Raw genomic sequence first — 21,970 nt, 5'->3', positions numbered from 1 at the left:
GTAAATATTATGCATTTAAAATGATTCTCTCTTATCTTATTTGAAAGACAAAACTGAAAGGGACATAACCAGGTCTTGTGCCAGTTTATACCAACCAACTGCGAGCCCCAAATAAACTTTCCTCTGGGTGAAATCTTATCACGACTGTTACGTGCCAGGCAGCCAGGTACTCTGTGTGTTTGTGTCTCCCCTCCCCTTTCCTGTTATTTCTTCAGGTAATGGCTGCAGAGACGCTGCTCACCTGTGTAGACAGGCTATTGGATGATTACCTCGTCAGTTGGCCAATCACAACATAGGAGAAACCTTAAGATGGAGGACGTCTCAGGCCTTCACTCTCTTTTCTCCTGCCTCTTGATTTGGCTGCACATGATTTTGCTGTCCTTGTCTTTTAGTGCTCTTGCAGCGACTTTTGTGTATTCAGGTTTGTGTTGGAGGGTTTTGGGACTAGGTAAGATGGGGTACCCTGTACATATTGTGCACTCACGTAGGTGATTATTGTTATTCCACTAGGTTTATGGGTTGTGCCACCGCTGTATTGTTTTGGGGAAAGTCTCTTGGTAGACAAGCCAGTTAGGCATTTTTGTTGATTTTCTTTTCCCAGAGGTAGCTCAGATAGGCCGTCTTTTGTTATATTACTTTCATTTTATTTGGCACAACCTCTTTGTCCCATCCTCCCTCACCTTAGCCTGTTTTCCTTTGTTACAATAAATCACACTTGCTCATTTTCACAAGACTTGTTTGTTTACTGGTTGTCGTGTTGTCTGACACCTGGTTTTACCAGGTGGACGTAACAACGACTTTGTAATACTTTCCTTAGATGTTTGTTTGTACATTTTCTGTCCATTATGTCAATTCCGCCGACCTTAAGAGAGAGTGCCTGAATGTTAACATTTTGATAAGTGACATTTTATTAATTCAATCACACCAGTGGGAATCACGTTTACATTAGAAACAAACTCTGTGTATTTGACTGGAAAGGTTTGAACTTTCAGAAAGTCTTCATGACTGTAAAGACCACCATTATCATCAAATAAGGCTGTCACAAACATTATGTCCCTTTCAATCCAGCTCTCTTTGTATATGCTTTTGTTTTTAATTGTAATATGAACATTGTTCCAAAGCAGTTCCTTGGGTGGAGAAAAGTTGTGAACATAAAATCATTTCCAAGAGAGTAAACCTTGCTGATAAAACCTTGAGAGTTTCAGAGGCAATTTAGAGACCGTGTAGTTGCAGCTCAATAAAAAACTTAAGCCTCCTACTTTTTTAAATATATTCTGTAGAATAAAATTTCATAGTGACTCTGGTTGTCCCAAACATTTCTAAGCCATTTAACTTTAAAGGTGGAATTTAAATGAAAAAAATTCTAAATCTCCAAACCTCCTTCTGCTCTTTCTAAACTGAGGATTTCTTAAGATGGTGGCGTCTATTTTCCAAGCAAGGTTGATAAATAATCTATTAATTTCTTTACAAAGTGCATCATTAAGAAAAAGTGACAGAGCAGGATAAACAAACCTTGATACACCTTCAGCTTTTGATAGCAACACTCTTCCAAAAATGGAGAGGTCTCTCAGCCACTTATTAAAAATTGACTTGTTTTTTTTTTTTTATTTTTGGGTGAAAATTAAGTTGCTGTCCAAGCTCAATATCTTTTGTAATGTGATTTCCCAGATATTTGACAGTTTAAAGACTGATTAAATTCAGATGTATATAGCTCATCTAATCTTCCATACCACTTAATCCTCACTAGCTGGAGCTGGTTGCTGGAGTCTATCCCAGCTGGCATTGGGCGAGAGGCGGGGTACACACTTGACAGGTCTCCAGCCCATCGCAGGGCTAACACAGAGACAACCATTCACACTCACGCGCGGAGGGTGGGAGGAATCCAGAGTACCCGCAGACGCAGGGAGAACATGCAAAAAGGCCTGAGCTGGACTCGAACCCAACCCTTCTTGCTGGAAGGCAGCAGCGCTGACCACCGAGCCACTGTGCCGTGCAGCTATATGTTGTTTGTTGTAAAACAATTAATGAGATGTTATTAGGGTCAGAACATATGACACCATTTACCATAAGAGATGTAACATTATTTCTCTTTCTATTCCTCTTCTCTAGTGCAAAAAAGGAACTGGAACTGGAATTTTTCTCTCCTTCTTCTAACCACTTGGCTCGAGATCTGATGGTACCACCTTTAGCTAAATTCACATACATTCTATCAAGCTCTTCACTGAGACTTTTTAATGATGTTAATTCCTCCTCAGATAAATCTTGCTTGGATCTTAGAGGTTGCAGCTGTTTTAATAGGGCATTAATTTTTTCAGTGTTTGTATTTCTTTGCTGCGTTTAATTGCAGCTTCTCTAATTTTAAACTTAAAGAATTCCCATTTTTGAACTGAAAACCATTTCTTTTCTATTAAATACATCTTTAGCAAGTAAATTTACACCCTCTTTAACTTTTTTATCATCGAATACGTCATTGTTCAATTTCCAAAAACCTCTAATGTTTGATTTTTCTTTAGAATCTCTGAGTTTTAGATCAGGTCAGTTTCTGATTAGACAAAGGAGCATGAGAATGTGAGATATCTGAAACAAACTGTAAACTCTGTGATGACATTAAGCAAAAGTGGATCCTTGACCGTAAACTCCTGCTGGAGTTAGACCATGTATAGTCTGTGGCAGTGGGGTCATAAATCTCCACACATCTGTCAGTAGAAAATGATGGCTTATGAATGAGGTAGGTTTAAAGCTCGATAACGCTGTAGATCTTGGAGGATGCCGGTCCATGTAGTCGTCTGGAGCGTCATTAAAATCACCTCCTAAGATAATAGTAGATTCTTTGTACTTCCCCATTAAGATGTCCAGCTTTAAAGAAAGTTCAAGAAACATGTCCTTTGCTTGAGTAGCTCTGTTTGGTCCATAAACGTTGCAGATAATAAACAGGAAGTTGTCTACTTTCAAAACTAAAATAATCCACCGGCCTTCATTTGAAACAATGGACTCCAGAATATCACCATTAAATTTGTTTAACAATATTGCAACTCCAGCTGAGTGATTTGAGCCATGAGAAAAATAGATTGCATCCCCCCATTGTGATTTCCACAATTTTTCATCATCAATATCTGAATGAATTTCTTGTGAGAAAACAATATCAGTGTTGCAACTTCTGCAAAATAAAAATAGTGCCTTTCTTTTCGTGTTATCGCGTAAGCCCCTCACATTAATAGAACACAAATTCAGTGCCTTAAAACTAAAACATTCCGTATTTAACAAAAAGATATCTGATGTCTGAAAAACAAATGAACTTTACACTATATCAGAGAACAAACAAAGTATTTTGATGTACTGTTATGTTTGATTTTAGTGCAGCTTTTGACGTTATTAATCATGCACTGCTAATCGCTAAACTTAAGTGCTATGGTTTTGCTGATACTGCCCTCTCTTGGATGGAGAGTTATCTGTCTGGCAGGAGGCAAAGAGTGTTTTTCAATGGAAGCTTATCAGTCAGCAAAGATGTTCTCTGTGGAGTGTCTCGAGGAAGCTGTCTGGGTCCTCTTTTATTTTCTATCTTTGACCTGCCCTTTGTTCTGGAACAGACAAAAGTAGTAATGTATGCTGATGACTCAACTTTGTTGTATGCTGCGTCTACATGCAAGGAACTGACTGGTGTATTATGCAAAAAAATTACAAACTGTGTCTGATTGGGTAGAGGAAAACAAATTTGTTTTGAACATCACTAAGACTAATTGCATGCTTATTGGTACCAGGAGAAAGATTGCCAGAGAGTCCTGTTTAAATCTATCTATGGGTAGTATTCCAATAGAGCAAGTAAGGAAAATTAAATTTTTTGGCACCATAATAGATAATCAATTGTCATGGTCTGACCATATTAATTCAACAGCTGTAAAAATGGGACATGGTATTGCTATGACAAGAAAATGCTCTTACGGGACACCCGCAATCTGGAATCATGTGATTCAGGCTCTAGTTCTCTCTCACTTAGGGTACTGTATGGTTGTGTGGTCCAGTGCCGCTAAAAACATATTAAAAAACTCCAGCTTGCTCAAAATAGAGTTGCAAGATTGGTTCTTCAATGTTCTTTTAGAAGCAATGTCATGAAGATGCACCACAGTCTGTCATGGTCATGGTTGACCGTTGAGGCCAAAGTAAAATCTAGTCTCATAATGTTTACCCAAAATGCCGTTGTTGACATCAAACACGATTTTTTTTTTTTTTTTTTTTTCCAGAACAGCTGGTTCAGACAGGCTCAAGGCACAGTCGTATGACTAGACTGGTCAGAAAAGGCTATTTTAACCTCCCACAGTCCAAAAAAAAAATCAACTGAACAAGGCAGTTATTTACAGAGCCATCAGTCAGTGGAATTCCCTACCCATTAGCATAAGAAGCGTCAAGGGTAAATACAGACTAAAAAGTCACTAAAATAAATGCTGAGGGAATCTACACAACAGGAATGACTTCTTGATACTTGATGTACTTGTAAACCTGTTAAATGATCATGCATTGCATATTGTCACTCCTGAGAGAAAAACACCCCTCCACACACAAGAAAAAAACATATTATTTTCATTCATTTTTTGGCCATTTGGAGGCAACAAAAATTATTTTAAACACCACACATACACACAGGTTATGTACACTATAGACATTTTTCTATTTAAGTAAGACCACTAAAATACTTTAAAAAGAATGGTTTGCACATTTTTTTCCTATTGTTGCCACTCTCTCTCTTGTATTGTTTTTAGTTCGGAAACAAGTGACATCAGCACATAGTGATGGTTATCAATTCCACACTGTGTTTCCTGAATGTTCTCACCTAGACCAAACACATCCTCAGCTCCAACATCAACCCGTACAAACTGATTGATATAGGACAAGTTGACAGCTTGCCCGGGCACAGACTGGCGAATGAAACGCTCAGCTGATCTGATTACCCTCAAAGTCCCCTCAGATGGAACCATTAGTCCCCCCTTGTTTTTTAGTTGGGGTAAGTGGTAGCTCTGATCAAGTGATGCAAGCACAGCATCAGTGACCAAGCTACCACGACACACAACATCTTTAAAATTTGCCGAATCACAAACCCTGAGCTGTAGACAAGGGTATTGTCAACAAGGCCACCAAAGCGAGTTGGCAGGTAACTGTGGTCACGCACAATTGCAGAAGCGTTTGCAAAAGGGGGTGGCAGCTCTTCGGTTTCTTCTGCTGTGGAGGAAGATGGCTTTTCTAAAGCTGACAGAAACACAGTCGCATCCTGTACTGCCACATTTCCTGATGCACTTGGAGGCACCCCACACCACACCATCAGGCGGTGGAAAATGGCTTGGAACTGGTCTGCTGAAGGGTTATTGTTCCAGCCTCCTGAGAAAACATAAAAGCACAGACTCACATATTACCTAGTTCACTACAAAAAATCTAAATCTTACCAAGTATATTTGTTTAATTTCTAGTCAAAATATCTCATTACACTTAATATAAGATGCAACTGCCTAACAAGTTCCATTTCAGCAAGATATAGGGACTTGTTTTTAAGACAATACATCTTGAATATCTTGTTAAGTGAAAAGGTCTTGAAAACATCTTGTTTTGAGTCATATGTCATATGAAACAAGCTTTTTGACATTTGAAGATGCTTTTAAGCTACTGTGTTATTTACAAAAGATAAACCATCTTGTTTCAGGAATTAGACTTACTCGATTTAACAAAATATATCTTGTTAATAGGAAAGCCATATGTTTCAATGGATGGAGTGACTTTCTGGAGTCTCTGCTGTTTGCCTCATGGTGATCACAAGACTAGGCATTCCCAGAATGTTGAAGTATTCCTTCAATCAAAATAAAACGCCAGCAAAATTGAATAAAATACAATGATACACAAATCCAGGATTTTGTAATGTTCAGTTACATAAAATGAATTTCTGTCATAAATCCCTGTTTTGGAAATGGTAGCAGTCTATGGTTCAGCAGTGGTCAGACTGTGCTATTTTACCTTACTGCTCAGCCCTCATTAAAGATTAAACGGAAATGAGAGATGGCACACTCCATGGCTGTTTCCATCTCTGAAAAATAACGTGTTTTATTCGGAATCTAAGTGAGCATAATACATTCACCTGATTTTTTTAAGAAGTGAGACGTTACACTTTTTCATCGAGTCGTTTGAGAGTTGGGCATGCGCAGTAACGAACACAAAAAAGAACAGCTGTATGGCTCGTTACAGGTACATAGTACAGCCACCTCATGCGAGACGTTTTCAATTCGTATTTCATTGTATTTCATTCAGTGTTGTATCGAATATCGCGTGTTTTTCAGTCACATACGTTTTAAATGTTATTCATGTTTCAATGTGAATTTGTTGTGTGCACTGTTGTAGCCGAGCACGAGCTAACGCTACCTGAGCTAACTTGCTAGCTAAAACCGCTAACAACATGGACGAACTTGATGACGCCACGGTGTTGACTTTAAGAGGTAATGTAGTCAAATATACATTTTGAACGTAGCTATTGTTTTATTTTTACGTCATAACTCTGATTTCTGGACTGATTTTAATGAATTGGTTTTATTATAAATTGGATAAATTAAGCATGACTGGTTACTTGTTTCATTTAAATCCAGTTACTGGGTTGGATCTGTTCAATTCTATACTAAAACATTAACCTTCTAAATAGCCACAACTTAAAATGTAAATTATTTAGAATTTATGCTTTTGAGTTTCTCCCAAATTGTAGATCACTATATACACTGTGTATATTTGAATTAAAAACGCTTCAGAATTAAGATAATTACAATCAATTACAATGTTTATAATTTAACTGTGATGCACAGTCCACTGAGGTATATCATTTATTTATCTATTGTTAATGCACTAACTAGTCTGTGCTAGCCAGCTGTTTCATACAGTTTGTTCTATGGCACTAATTCATCTTGCAATGTGTGTCTTACATTATATCACAGCTGCAAACATAAGTGAAGAAATGATCAGCACTCTGTCTCATGAAGACCTGCAGGACCTTTTCCCAGACCCAGAGAACTTCTTGCAACGAAAAGCGAAGAGAGCACAGATACATACACACTGTGAGCCAAAACATGACTGGTGCTCCAGTCATACACTTCATGCTGTGAAGTCTCAGTGTAACTGACTAACTGCACTGAATTGTAAGAACTGTTTACTCCTGCATCTCAGAGCTAAAAAGACATGTTCTTTTTTTATGCAGAGAAAATAGAATATTTGTTAGTTTAATGCAAGACTTGTTTTCATTCAAGTAGTCTTGTTCAATTGCCCTGGATTTTTCACTTAATTTGAGTAGGAAACAAAAAGTGAAATAAGTATTGAAAAGCTAGTTCTGAGATTATTTGACTTACATACAGTATTTATTTTAAGATTTTCACTTGCCTAATATGTATTTATTTTTTCTTATTTTAAGAAATCTTACCAAGTGTGGTTATCTTACTGCACTGGCAGATTATTTCACTTAATTTTAGTCTATATCTGTTTAAACCAAGTATTTATTTCCTATATTAAGTGTAGCAACTTGCCTGTCATTCAAAAGCCATTTGAGAGGATGAGATGAGGTCCTCAGCTGATGCTGGTTCATGTAAGCACCATGAGTCCAGGTGAGTTTAAGCATTTAATAAACCAATCGCACTTACTTTGGCGTCTTTCAGATTACATACGCCAAAAGATGGTGAAGGTGTACACTAGTGGCAAATATGTAACAAAGCAAAAAGCTGAACAAGAGCGGTCAACAAAAATTGCAGCTACCTAACACTCGCCTCTCTCCTCCCTCAGTGCAGGTGAACCAGCTCCCTATATCACCTACGGCAATCATCCCCCAATGCCCACGTGACCCAAGCCCTGTGCATCACCATGGCAACCAGACCAAACAAATCAAAAGGCGAATAATCCACCAGTGCAACTGTACAGCTCCTACAACCAGGCCCCTAATTATGGAATATTAATAATAATTATTATCTAATAATTATTAGGAGACGCACACAACAAACAACACTTTCAACAACAATAAGCTCAACAATTAATGCCCATCAATAATCCACAGGGAAATCTTCTTTCTTCTTGAATCAATACATGACTCAAAAGCCCACATTCTCACCAGTCAAAGTCAAATAGTCAAAAACCCAAGGTGAATCTCAAAACAGTCCAAAAAAAAAAAATCAAAGTCACAACTTACAACCCGCTTTCCTCATCCAAGTTTTGTACTTTAAAGGTCGAGTTGAGAACCTTTCGAATAGATCTAACAACCGTTCCCAAGCTCCCCCATGATGTGAGCCCACAGGTGGATTAAAGCGCCAGTGGATCTGCACCTGATTCCACTGCTCAGTGGCCCTCATCAGCTCACGCTGTGCTCCTACAAAGTTTGTTCCCTTGTCAGAGCGCAGCTCTCGCACTTGAGCTCTCCTGGCAATGAAACGCCTGAGTGCATTAATAAAGGAGTCTGTGTCCAGCAATGATGTGACCTCAATGTGCACCGCTCCGATGGCAAGGCAAGTAAATATAACACCGTACCTCTTTACCATGCTCCTTCTACTCTTAACCTCAAAAGGTCCGAAGCAGTCAACACCCACACGAGTGAATGGTGGTTCATCTCTCCCAGTTCATCTGCTGATGAACTGGCCGAGCATTCAGACGGCGACAGGTGATGCACCTTGACAAAACTCTCCTGATGGCTGAAGTCACACCAGCTATCCAGTACTTTTCTCTCAATTTAGACAGCATATGATTACGGCCACCATGTCCAACTTCTTGATGTACATGTCTAAGTAAAAGCTCTGAGATGTGGAGGTCTTTTGCCAGGATTATTGGATGTTTCTCTTGCATAGGCATGGACAATCTACTGAGTCGACCACCAACTCTCAGGATTCCATCTTGCAACTGTGGACAGAGCTTATGGAGGTGGCTGGGATTCTTAACAGGCTGTCCTTTCTGCACACTGGTTAGATCCTAAGGAAATCTTTTTCCCTGGCAGAACTTGATGATGGCAAGCTCAGCCTGTTCCAAGTCTTCCACTGTAAGGCTTCTCTGCACCACTGTCCTTTTAAAATCCTGTATCTGCTCCTCCATAGAGGATGCCTGTTTTCCTTTGGTGATGTCAGACTGTGCAAAGGTCAGGTGTGTGCGCCTGGATTGAAGCACTTTTCGTTTGTACATCCCAATCAACGTGGAATTGAGCGCACATGTAGGAGTACCAAACTCCTCCCTGTCCACGCCTCAATTTAAATATGCTAATTTATTTAAATAGGGCCTGCATCGCGGATTTCCCACTCTGCACGATCAGATTTTCACCATGAGTCAAGCGAAAAAAAGGAACTTCACCGAGTCTGAGGTCGAAGTGTTATTAAATGAAGTGGAGACATGCAGTGATACTCTATTTGGTAGCCTGTCGTCAGGCATAAACACAAAAAGAAAGAAAAGAGTAGGAGCATGTGTGAGGTTGTTGATGACGTCGGGTCGGAGCAGCGTGCCCATGGAAATAAAAAAGAAATGGTCCGATATAAAGGTGGAAGTGAAATGGAGTATTTTGGCCCACCGCAGTGGTATGCCGTGGCGGTGTGTCATGTTGTGCAGGACACCACAGGGCATTACAATGCGGCACACCTTCTCTGGTTGTAGAGCAGCACTCCCCCCGACCTGTCCAAGCAGCGCCGGCGTCCCTTCAACGGCCGATTGCCCTCTCCACCACTGCCCGAGTTCGGGACTTGAGGTCATTGTTCCTCCTCTCTTGGTCGGTGCCGGAGTTGGTGAGAGGGTTCAACAGCCACGTTCTCAGGGGCGTAGCCACGGGGTCAAATGAAGGCAGAAAACATGTGAAATAGATTAAGTTTAATTGTTAATACACCATTTGAATGAATAACTTTTTTTTTTCCAATTGTTTCAGTGGGAAACGAACACTTAGGACAAACTTTATTAACAGATAAATTATTTACTCACCGAGAAGCCACCCATCACGCACCATACCAGGCTCCATCCTGTTCCCAACCATGCTGTTGGTCAGAATGGTCGAGTTATGCGTTGAACCACGCCACCTTGCTACGATGCTAGTGAGCTGCATTTGCACATCACATATTATTTGAACATTTATCGAATGAAAATGTTTTCTGTTGACAAAAACAAATTCATCCTGTGATGGCGCTTTGTTGGCATGTGTGTGCAGTCAATAGCTCCGATTACATTAGGGAAACTGGCTCTTGCTGTAAACTGCGCTTTAATATTGGCCATTCTCAACAGCATTGTGTGGGAATTTGATGTACCTGGAAGATGATTCTGTCCCACACAGCTGGCATGGCTCGGGTCAGGGTTGACTGACACACTCCTGACCGGTAGGCCAGTTCCCGTTGGAAAGCCCTTGTTGCCACACAGTAAAATGAGCATACCCAAATTAACACTGTAAGAGTTGCTCTTAACACTTTTAAAGTGTCTATATGGGTCCACACCTCAGAGTGTTAATTTAACACTTTTTCGAGTGTTGGTACCTTTACACTAAGTTAGTGTAAATTTGACTCTTCTTGTAGTTAAATGTAACACACTGCTAACACCAACCAGTGTTTTTTTTAACACTTTTATTTAGTGTTAGCAATTAACTCTCTCAAGGGACTATTTCTTAACTACATAAGTGTTACCCCCATAACACTTAAAAGGTGACAATATAATTCTTATATAATCCTACAAAAAATTACTAAAATAAAAAGGTAGTCATGTTTGGCAGTTCAAAAACATTTATTTTCAAATTTGCACCACAAATATTAGAACATGCAACAGTAAGGCACAATGTATGTATTTAGTGGTAGCACCACTTTAGCACACTAGCTAGCAACTCCGAACCATTAGCATCGTCTTATCACGTTTTATATCTGTGGTTACAAAGAGCATGACTCGTCTCACTCAGACAAAACGTCAAGCCAAACGTACCGTTTACTGCCGTTACTCTCTTTCTATGTTACAGTGAGGCCAGGCATGCATGCTAACCATGCTAACTGCTAGCTCATTAAGCAGGTACTTGGGGGTTAGTAACAGTGCGATGAGTCAAGTTTCTGTGGCTCACCGCTGCAAAATGACTTCAGGTGCCTGAAGAGTAATGGGGAGGGACACCTGAGGTGTTAAATACAGGATCAGAGTTTAGAGTAAGAATTTCGGAGTAATTATTTCAACATTTACATCTAGAGTTTTGATTTAGTGACACTTCCTTTTTACACTCGGTTTTGACAACAACTATTTATCGACTGAGAGTTAATTATAATGGATTAACTCTACCCAGAGTATAATTAACACTACTAGTGTATGTCTAGTTTAACACCAAGAATTCAACTCTTCTCAGTTTGCTGTGCACCAACCCCAGAGTGGTCAGCACCTGTGTGGGCACGGACAATCCCTTGCTCCGCGCTGTGTTGAGCTCTAGGGTTGCAGCTCTGCCCACAGCTCCAATAATACTCCAGTAATACTGGCCTCGGTAAACAGAAACAACTCATGAGCCAGTTGTCGTCGTTTGCGAGTAGATCTTCACGTTCTCTAAACACTTTCTCACACATTTGCGAGGTCTTCCAACAAAGCCAAGGCTGCCATTGTTAATACCATTTTCACTTTGCGCATGCTTTTATATCCACCCATGATTGCAAACCCATGTGTGTTAATTGCACATTAACGTTCTCTGTGTGGTGTGGAGGCTGCAGCGCTCCAACTGGAAGAACGTGAGCAGAGTGGTGAGGACAGCAGAGAGGATCATCTGGACCCCTCTTCCCTCCATTCAGGACATCTCATCACAGCGCTGCATGCCCTAAGCCTCTAACATCGTCAGTGCCCCCTCCCACGCCCACCATGGGCTGTTCTGTTGCCCTCTGGAAAGAGGTTCCGCAGCATCTGGTGCAGCACCACCAGGTTCTGCAACAGCTTTTTCCCTCTTAGCCATCAGAATGCTGAACTCTTAACTGGACCCTACTCCACACTGCCGGAATTCTGTACATAATTGTACATACTTTTTTCTACTTTCATTCTCTGCACAGATATTTTGCACTGTTAAACATGTTTTGCACTATGATACATGACATCCCTACATCTATATCGCTGCTGCACTTAATATTGTGTTTATCTTATTTTATGTGTAATTTTATTACAATTTTATTGTCCTGAACCGTACGCAACAAAATTTCGTTCTGTATACATCCTGTGCATACAAAATGACAATAAAATTAGTCTAAGTCTAAGTCTGAGAAATCAATCTCAAACTTTGTATTTATTTTATAATGTTTGTAACATTGCTGAAGAGGTTGATCATTTTTCTACAGAAGTTCCTTTGTGAAAGAGTCTTCATTTGTCTTTACTTTATCAAGTATAAACTGTCTGCATGACTCAGTGACGCTGTCTGCAAATCTTTGCAGATCATTTGCCATAACCTTTTTTTTTAATCTAAGAATGTTCAGTTTTGATTTTGAATGGACCATTCCAAATTTCCATAAATCAACATTCCTTAATTCCTCATTGACTTTCTGCTTTGAGAAACGTTTTCACAGCGTGGAGAGGATATCTTCCATAATATCTTGTTCTTTCAGGTCAGAAATATCTGCAGTGGCATCATTCCACATCTTTTCAAACTCTTGTATCAGCTGTTCATCAGACAGTTTGGAGTCTTTGCAGATACTCACAAGCTTCATAACCTGCTCTTCTATCACACCTCTGTACATCCTCTGTATGTCCTGAGCCTTTTTTGTACTTATTTTTAGCTCAAGGATGTAATCCAGTCTAGTATTCACAGACATCTGGATTTCTCTTGCAAGGCTTTTGATGTTGTTGAAGAAATCAGTCTTGTATTTCTCTATCAGATTTACATGTCTGTCTTTCTTTTCATAGTAGTCACTGAGTTTCTTCTTCATTATTCTTTGTTGATTTGTTATTTTTTTGGACACTTCGGATTTCTTTGATTCTACAAGTTCTTTCCAAGTTTCCATCTCAGATCCATTGTCAGCATTTGAGATTTCCACCTCTGCTTCTGTCTGCCAGGAGAGAATCTCTTTCCTGAACTCCCATTCCCAATCACTGAACTCTTTACAAAGGTTGTCATAGGCTTGAGTCAGAGTGTTTCCGAAATTAAAGATGAAGTTCTTGTATTTGACTGCTTTCCAGAGACTTCTCATCCATTCTTGAAACTCAGGGATCTGTGAGGGTTCAGATCTTCTCTCTCCTTTCATTGTCTCCAGAAGATGTTTCTTGAAATCAGCTACAGCTTCACTGTAACCTGTGTTCACTGGAGCCATTGGAGGTGTTCCATGCCAGAGTCCTGGGATGTTCCAGTTGGTTTTATCTATGTCATAGTCCAGTACATCAGTGAAGGCTTTGATAGAAGGTTGTTTTTCCATTTCAGCCGCAAGTTGTGTCATTTCATTGAGTTGATCCAACAGATGTTTTCTTTCTCTTACACAGTTGGAATCAGCTGAAACTGATGCAACATTCTGATGAACAAAATGACAAATCGTTTTTTTACCAATCTCCTTCATTCTCAAGAATGCATGGGCTGTGATTTGCAGAACATCTTTCATTTCAGTTGAGTTCTCCATTGAAATGTTGATGATTGTGACATCACTGAGGCCGATTACAAAGGTTGCCAGCTGGTTGTCATGCTCATAACTCTCCTCTAGTTGTGCCATATCAGGAGATTTTAGACCCTCTGTGTCAATGAGAACTATGAAGTCAGAATTTAATTCACTTTTCAAATCCTCTCCAACTTTGAGGAACAGCATATAAGCTCCTCTGGTACATCTGCCACTGCTGACAGGAAACTGTACACCAAACATGGTGTTGAGGAGTGTTGACTTCCCTGAACTTTGAACTCCTAATACAGTCAGTACCAACAGTCTGCTCTTCTCTCCAACCTTCTTGTGAAGCTCCATCAGCACATCTGTCACCCATCTCTCTGGGATGTTGGAAGCATCTCCATCCAAGAGCTCTAAAGGATATCCATCCAACAGCAGTTCAGCAGCCAGAGAAGGGAGATGATATCTTTCATGATGAGGTTCTGGCAAAAACTCGTAGATCAGTCCCATCTCTCTCATGTAATGTTCTACACCTAAAGAGCTCTCCACCAAAGCTTGATCCAACTCTGCTATGAGTTTCACATCTTTCTGTTTGCATTGTTCTTTGAATGTGTTTCGCAGATCAGACAGTTTTTTTCTTGAATGGGAATCAAGTTTTAGTTTCATCCACTTGAGGAAAAAGTCTCTTTTGTCTTTGTCATTTGTTGATAAGTTATCAAGAAAAATCTCCATTCCTTTGGATAGTTTGTATTTTCTTTGTTCTGATATCACTTTTTGTTTTTCATCTTGTAGGTAAGATTTATATTCTTCCGGTCTTGAGTCACCACATTTCTTTAGTCTACACTCCTCCTTTTCTATTTTTGATAATGTTTTCCAGTTATCTCCTTGCAGTGGAAGTTGCAGATTCTTGTATTGTGGAAATGATCTGACCCCAATACCATCCATGATCTCTTTGGCTGCTTTTTTTTGTTGGCCAGTTTTGTTTTCATCCACAGACAGACCAAGTTCAACAGCTTTGTCAAACATATTTACAATGCTGGCTGTAGCTTTGACATGTGAGAGACATGTCTTGATGGCTTCACAAAGTTTCTTGGAAAACTCTGCTCCATTATCACCTGTTTTTTTTACTATTAAATTGTTCTTTGGTAAATCCAATTTCTCTAGTGTTTTCTTGACTGACATCATGTCTTGTTTAACATTCCCCTCCTTTTGATTAACTACCAGGAAGAGTTTAGTTTTCATATCTTTTAGGGAAGTCAAAATCTCCAGTTCCCTTTCTTCAACTTTGTCCAGAAATACAAAGGTGACATTTGACACTTGAAAAAGAAACTTGAACTGTTCAAGTGACTCCCAGATGTCTCCTCTCATATTTGCAAAAGCCACAGGTTCTGGAAATATGTCTAGATTTTCTTTCCCACATGGCAGATACCAGCAGACCTCCACCAGTCCATTGGATATTTCTCTTTTAACTCCTCCTCCTTCCATATCTCTGTGTATGAAGATGTTGTGATTCTGTTGGTCACTGATGAGAACTTTGTTCAAAAAGTGAGACTTTGATAAACTGCAGTTTTTCAGCCTGACAAAGGAATAGAACGGTAGATCTGCTTGAACAATGTTGTCTTCAACAAAACCTCTTGATTCAGACAGATCATGTGGACGCCACTCTTTGACGATGTCTCTCAGAGCCCAAAGCATCAGGCTACACTGACTCTTATTGCCATGAGGCAACAGCAGTGGGACAGAAAACTGGCACATGGACATTTTGAGAGACATTTCCTGTTGCAAGAAGCTGTCAGCACAAAGGAAGAGAGCTACCATGAGGTCAAGAGGGTTAATCTTATTGTCAGAGTCATTTGTAGTGTAAAGGTCCAGGTCCCAGTCATCATTATTTTCCTTTTGATTGCTTGTTAGTTGTGTACAGCTCCTGCACTTGGTACTGATTTTAAAAATTTTTTTGAGAAAGCACCATGGTATGTCCTCTAGAGATGAAACAGGTTTTTCATTTAAGCTGTTTGTGTTGATCTCCAAGAGAGACTGACGTGAAAGTCTGTTGGGATAATATTTCTCTAGTCCAAGTTTGGAGAGAAAGCTCAACAGGGCTGTCAAAGAAAAAGAGAAAGTAACTTTTAGAAATTAAACTAATCTGTTTTGTATTGTGTCTGAATGTAAGTGATTTACAGATGTATTTGCTATAGCTCCTTCTTGGTGAATAATAACTCTAACTTTGTAACTCCCTGTTATTCTATCATTACAACATATAGATGATTCTTTTTTACATTCTGTATGCATATACAGTGGCATTTGAACATTTATGCTTTCTACATTTCAGCTTGAAAGTAACTCAAAACATCAGTCCTGAAAGTAAATAAACGGCAAAGAAAAAGGCACTGTAATGTCCTTGTGCATTTATTTAATGAAGGAAATAATCCTTTGCTCATATCCGTGAGTTCAAAATCCATATCTAGTGTGACCCTCTTGTGCACCAGTAACACCAACTACATGTTTGTGGTAACTTCTAATCAGTGTCTACAGCAGCTTGGTGGAGTTTGATCCCAGAACAGAACCAGTTAGTTTCTGAGATGTTGGTGGTTTCCTCTCATCAACTGTTGCTACATTTCTATCGGATTAAAGTCAGGACTTTGACTTGTTCCTAAACATTCATCTTGTTCTTCTTAAACTGTTCTTTTGGAGAACCACTGGTGTTCTTAGGCTCATTGTCTTGCTGCATGACCCAGTCTCTCTTCACATACAAATACTTGATTTTTCTGGAACAAAATAATCCCTTAATGACAGCCAATTCCCATTACATTGACGGAAACACTTCTGGACAGATGAACTGTAATTCAGCCGTCAGATTAACTTGTAACCCTTGAGGTGCATTTCACATATAATGTAATGTTGTTATTGTTGCCATTGTCCTGATAAACAAGCACACAGCTATAATATTTGCATGCATGAGGAAATCTCAGACTGGTCACCCACCAGTCCATCATTGTACCAAGTTTCAAATGTTGGATTGATGAAAGACTAACGTGTATATTTTGTTGCATGTCATTCATTCTACCTGCACTACCTGAGAAATCTTCCTATCTATGTCTGGGTCACACTGGGTTGATTCCACAGATAAAAATATCACATTCTTAATATTCTATTAAGAATAAAAATAAGATGTATACCTTGAGGAGCTTCTTCTGTGTCCATTGTTGGTGTGGACTGTTTTTGCTTTAAATCCTCTCTTCTTTAAACCTAGAGGCAACAATACATATAAATGTCTCAGTAAAAAGAAGACCGTTGTAATCAAATGGGTTGCATTCTGGATGATCTATTACATGACTATTTCAGGCAATTTAATCAAAATACAATATCGTTGTCCGTAACTGAAAAGAGTTATCTACAATTTAACTGTAAATTGCTTAAATTAGTTACTCAGGCAAAAACTCAAACCAGTTACAAGAGATAAAAATGGTACCTGCATGTAAAGTGGCATTCAATGGGTGTCATTTAACTCTACATATAGAACATCTGACCAGGATGTATGTTTGCAGAATGTACATGTCAATAAAAAACAAACAAACTAAAAAAAAAAAAACTAAAAAAAAAAAAAACACATAGTACTTCAATAACTATAACAGCTATGAATACTCTCCTCTCAGACAAGTTAACTCAGGAATATTATATGTATATATATAATATATGTATTAAGCCATTATAGTCCCCTCCAAAAGTATTGGAACAGCAAGACAAAGTCCCTTGTTTTTGTTGCTTCCTGAAGACATTTGGGTTTAAGATCAAAAGATGAGTATGAGACCAGAGTTCAGAATGTCAGCCTTTATTTACTGGTATTTACATGTTGATGTGTTAAACAACTCGGGACATACCATCCTCTGTTGGAACATGAAATGCATACTTTATAGCAGGGCTATTCAATTGAAAATTCAGTTGGGCCACATTTTAAAACCTCAAAGTTCAGCTGGGCCGATCTTTTTCAGTTGCTCATAAGCGGCAGTTAATGATGAATTTTAAACTAACACAAATGAATGTAATAAAGCAAAAAAAAAAAAAAGATTTGTATTTATTGTTCCCTTTTAATGTGGTCACATCTGACACAAGCATAGCCTATCAAAAAGTGCAAAAACAAGAGATTTTTGAAAAACAAAACAAACCAAAAGACAAAAACAATTTGGTCATGTCTGACCCAGGCCCATCTCAAAGTGCATATAAAAACAACAAAAAAAATAGCTATTACTGCACAGACCTATTGTAGTAGCCTAGCCATAAGATTTTGTTTTATATAGCTATATATCAGTGTCATCAAAAGTGCTAACAGTAATTAACGCACACATAACCAATGATCACGAACAAAACATCATCCAGGCCCTACAAATCAAACAATACAAGTTATTAGCATTATGCAGCCTACAACACCAAACCTAGTAAACAAACACAGAAGAGGCGCAAACCTCTCCAGTACAAAAGGGGAGAGGCAGAGGAGGGAACAAAACTTTTGGGGTCACAGAAATAAACGTGAATAAACAAAAACACCTTCCACCTTAACCGAAGGTGCAACTAGTCAGATATGTAACACAATGAAATTACCATACATTGGAGCTCCGGTTATAAGAAGCGACTAAACTGTGTACTTTAGCAGCCCTTTCCTGTGATCCTTCGGGGAAGTTTGTGTAGAAGGTGTTTTTCAAAGTGGTGCCTCCGAACGTTATAATCTTTAAACACTGCAACACACTCGTTGCATAATAAACACATCGGTTTGGCGCTTGGAGTGGATGGCAAAATAAATAGATATTTGTCAGTCCAAGCAGGGTTAAACCGACGGTTTTCATTTTTCATTTCAGGGTCGAGAGAGACATGTTTGACAGTGGGCTACAGGTTGTGTGATGCTAGCCAACTAATTAGCTACGGTACCGGCATGCAGCAGGTCCAGCGTTGCTAGGTTACTTATAATGTTGCATTCACGATCTGAAGCACTGTAGGAATTTTTATAGAAACATCTGCAGGCTCGCCGAGCCACTTTGCAAGTGCCTCTGGGCCGAATGCGGCCTTAGAAATGATCAAGGTCAGAACAGCTGATATCCAACTCTGGAAAGTGAGTTGTGCTAAGAGAGTAGTAGCAGTACAGACTATTAGATGGATTCACTTTTGTGTTACATATATAAGCTTCATTAAACTGGTTTAAAGTGAGAAAAACTCTGATTACTATTTTGTCTAAAGACGACATATAAAATAGGTGACAAAATGAATGTTGCAGTTTGACTAAATGTAATAGCAAAAAGTTGACTTCCATCGACTAAAACCATGAAAGATGAAAATAACTTAAATGTTAAAGATTTTCGTCTGAAGAATATCATTAAATCAAAAGTGTCTGTCAACATTAACACTGATTCTAAAATCCAGATTCCAAAGGAATAACATTTCATTTTTATGGATCATTCTCACATACAGTTCCTCTAGGTCATGTGTAGAAATGTTCTGGCTCCAGTGCATGTGTGGAAAAAGCAAAATTAACACCATGATAAAACAATCCTCTTACCAGTTAAGGAATCCACCTGACAGCTCTTCTGAGTCCATGGTAGAAACATAGAAACACTTTCCTGTCAGAAATAATCTCTTTAAAATACCAAACATTTTATGAATTTATTTCTCATTAGTTGCTGTTAATTAAATCAGATAAATTAAAAATATGACACATCAAGCATAGTTTTAGTTTTAAATGTAACTCATTTGCCAGATTAAGTTAAATGAAACGGTTTCAGGATATAAAGTTCCACTAAAATGTACCTGACATGAAGCAGCAGCAGACTGAGCTGAGTCTGTCTGATAAAAATCTGAAGTGTTTGATGAACCAGAATGAACAAGTTAATATTTAATCCAGGAGGTAATAAAGGCAGCACAGATACATTTTATTATATCTTACCTTTACTCTTTGCACCTTTGTACATGTTACACTGGCAATAAAGATATTCTGTTCAAATCCATCAATCTGACTCTGTTGAAGAGAACAGAGGGTCATTAGATCAGAGATGGCTCTAAGGGGACATACCAGTAGTGATGTTGGTCAGGGAGATGTGAACATCATCTATTCTGGCCTGATGTGTACTTTGGTTCTTGTGTTTTAACAGAATTATGAGTTAATTTCTGTCTTGGATTGTGTGTATAACTGGTATCATCAGCCACTGCTCATTAACGTTGTTAAAGATAAAATATTAGTCAACTCAAAGTTAATCCACTGGATCCAGGTTAAGGTTAGAATGGTATAAAATGTATTATTATGCTTTTAAACATGAAACTAGAGATTCAGAACTGGGTTAGAAGAAAATCATCTATGTGCAAAACAATTTAACATAAGTGACGTTCTCATTAAATAACATACTCACACTTCCTGATGTCAGGCTCTGAACTCCACAGTTGTTCGTCCTGCAGCAACAAACCAGGTTCAAGTCTCAATAACTGATTTACTCAGATTATGAGTCAGTCGTTCCTGTAGCTCTGAACACACAATGAGTCACAATGAACAACCCTCAGGTTGCTCCACAGGTGTGGCCTGCATTTCATCTGCACTTCCTCTTGACATCACTGGACCATAGTAAGTCCAACAACCAACTAGGCAAGGAATCACCTCCTTTTGTACGTAATAAAAATGTAAGTCTGAATAATTATGAGGATTTACAGCAGTCTTATGAGTTGGGCAAGAATGACTTCTCAAATCCTCTGCATTCGAGGAATCCTCAAGAATAATACAGATTTTATATAAGCTTCTGATTCCATAGGCACTAAAGGTGTCATTGGCAACCTTTACGGGAGATTTCTTTTACTGAATAGGAACACAGCAGGTTATATTAGACAGGATTGTTATGTGCTGCAGAATGACTCAAAACCTTCTCATGGCTCCTGTCAGAGGGTGGGATATATGAGGCACTGGTTGAGTTTGATGAAGATCAGACTCACTGATGTCTAGTTGACTGGGTCACAGCTTCTCCAGAACTACAGCTCTTGTTCCTGGTCTGCTGTGGTCAGTACTACAGTCTCTCTGACATGTACCACCTATCTAAGCATTGTTACAGACCCTGTACACTCTTTAATAGAAACAATATTCCATGAAGGCAGTGGCCTCTTTCTGTAGGATGATGTGTCCTGACACAAAGGAAGAATAACTGCCTAGTGTTATATTGCAGAGTTAATAAAGACAGTTTGTCAAAGTGCTGTCAGAGGTTTGATTAATATGTGTATCACTGCAGTTAATTACATTTTTACTTTTAAAGGTTACTAGATGCAGAAGGTATTGAAAAAGAGACAACTGGACTTGTAGAATTTCTTGAAGATGTTTCGCCACTTATCTGAGTAGATTCTTCATTTCTGAGAGAAGTATATATATAAGAGACATTTTTGCATATTTGGTTTGATTATTCTTCTCATTAATAATATGGAACTGGAGCATAACTGTTAAGATGAAGTTTACAATTTCATTTGACTGTTTGATTACTCATGGTTGTGATGCCGCCTCCCAGGAAATTAGGACACAAAAGGGGAGGGTGGCACAGGTGTCTCAGATGAGAGCCATAATACTTTTGACCGCTCTGTTTTTTTTTTTGTGTTGTTTTTTTTTTTTTTTTGGTTTGTTTGTTTTTTTGTATTGATAATTGTGAGTTAAGTTGTGGACACTGCAAAACAGACGGAAATAAAACGCTGTTTGTAACTCAAGCGAGGCAGTGATTGTTTTATTCGGGGGTACGTCACGACCACAGCAAACCCCTGAACAAAGAACGGCGTCTAGAAGCCAGTTGCCGGCTAAAATGCCATCACATATATATTGCCAATTTCTTTCCTAGACTTAAGTGCTGAAGTTTCTTCAGGTTTTCTTCTTACAGAACTCTTAGTTTGGAAATTCCGTAGAAGAAATGTCAATTAACACAGGAGCCTTTGTGCATCACATAGATTTACTTCAGCATCTACTAACAATGTTACCAGGCTGTTTTTGAGGCTGTGCAGTCTCTAGGTCCTGTAACACACACACACACACACATATACATACATATACATACATATACATATACATATATATATATATATATACATATATATATATATACATACATATATATATATATATACATACATATATATATATATACATACATATATATACATACATATATATACATACATATATATATATACATACATATATATACATACATATATATATATACATATATATATATATATACATATATATATATACATACATATATATATATATATATACAGTGGGGGAAATAAGTATTTGATCCCCTGCTGAATTTGTAAGTTTGCCCACTTCCATAGAAATGATCAGACTCTGGTCTTTATGGTTGTTTACTGGTTATGGGTATAGACAGAATATCAATCGAAAATGCATAAAAAACACACAATCTAAAAGT

General features: G+C 38.6%; 2 protein-coding genes and 1 long non-coding RNA gene across 3 annotated transcripts in view; 1 reads left to right on the top strand and 2 right to left on the bottom strand.

Annotated features, from left to right (window-relative positions):
• LOC125005220 (NACHT, LRR and PYD domains-containing protein 3-like) overlaps positions 1 to 21,970 on the top strand; it is a 203,968-nt gene that overhangs the window by 23,672 nt on the left and 158,326 nt on the right. The window lies entirely within an intron of this gene.
• On the bottom strand, positions 4,198 to 10,442 carry LOC125005251. The gene is made up of 2 exons (XR_007112435.1): positions 9,616 to 10,442; positions 4,198 to 5,367 (listed from the first exon to the last, which is right to left on the bottom strand). It is a non-coding gene; the product is annotated as an uncharacterized LOC125005251 (long non-coding RNA).
• On the bottom strand, positions 11,263 to 19,352 carry LOC125005245 (up-regulator of cell proliferation-like). Its single transcript, XM_047580437.1, has 4 exons — positions 19,332 to 19,352; positions 19,084 to 19,144; positions 16,715 to 16,784; positions 11,263 to 15,637 (listed from the first exon to the last, which is right to left on the bottom strand). The coding sequence occupies exons 3-4, from the start codon at positions 16,737 to 16,739 to the stop codon at positions 12,516 to 12,518; spliced, it is 3,147 nt and encodes a 1,048-aa protein (XP_047436393.1). The 5' UTR covers positions 16,740 to 16,784; positions 19,084 to 19,144; positions 19,332 to 19,352; the 3' UTR covers positions 11,263 to 12,515.

Source organism: Mugil cephalus, chromosome 3 (genome assembly GCF_022458985.1).
Source record: "Mugil cephalus isolate CIBA_MC_2020 chromosome 3, CIBA_Mcephalus_1.1, whole genome shotgun sequence".
NCBI lineage: Eukaryota > Metazoa > Chordata > Actinopteri > Mugiliformes > Mugilidae > Mugil > Mugil cephalus.
Note: the sequence above shows the minus strand (reverse complement) of the source record. Positions and strands in the feature narration are given on the sequence as shown.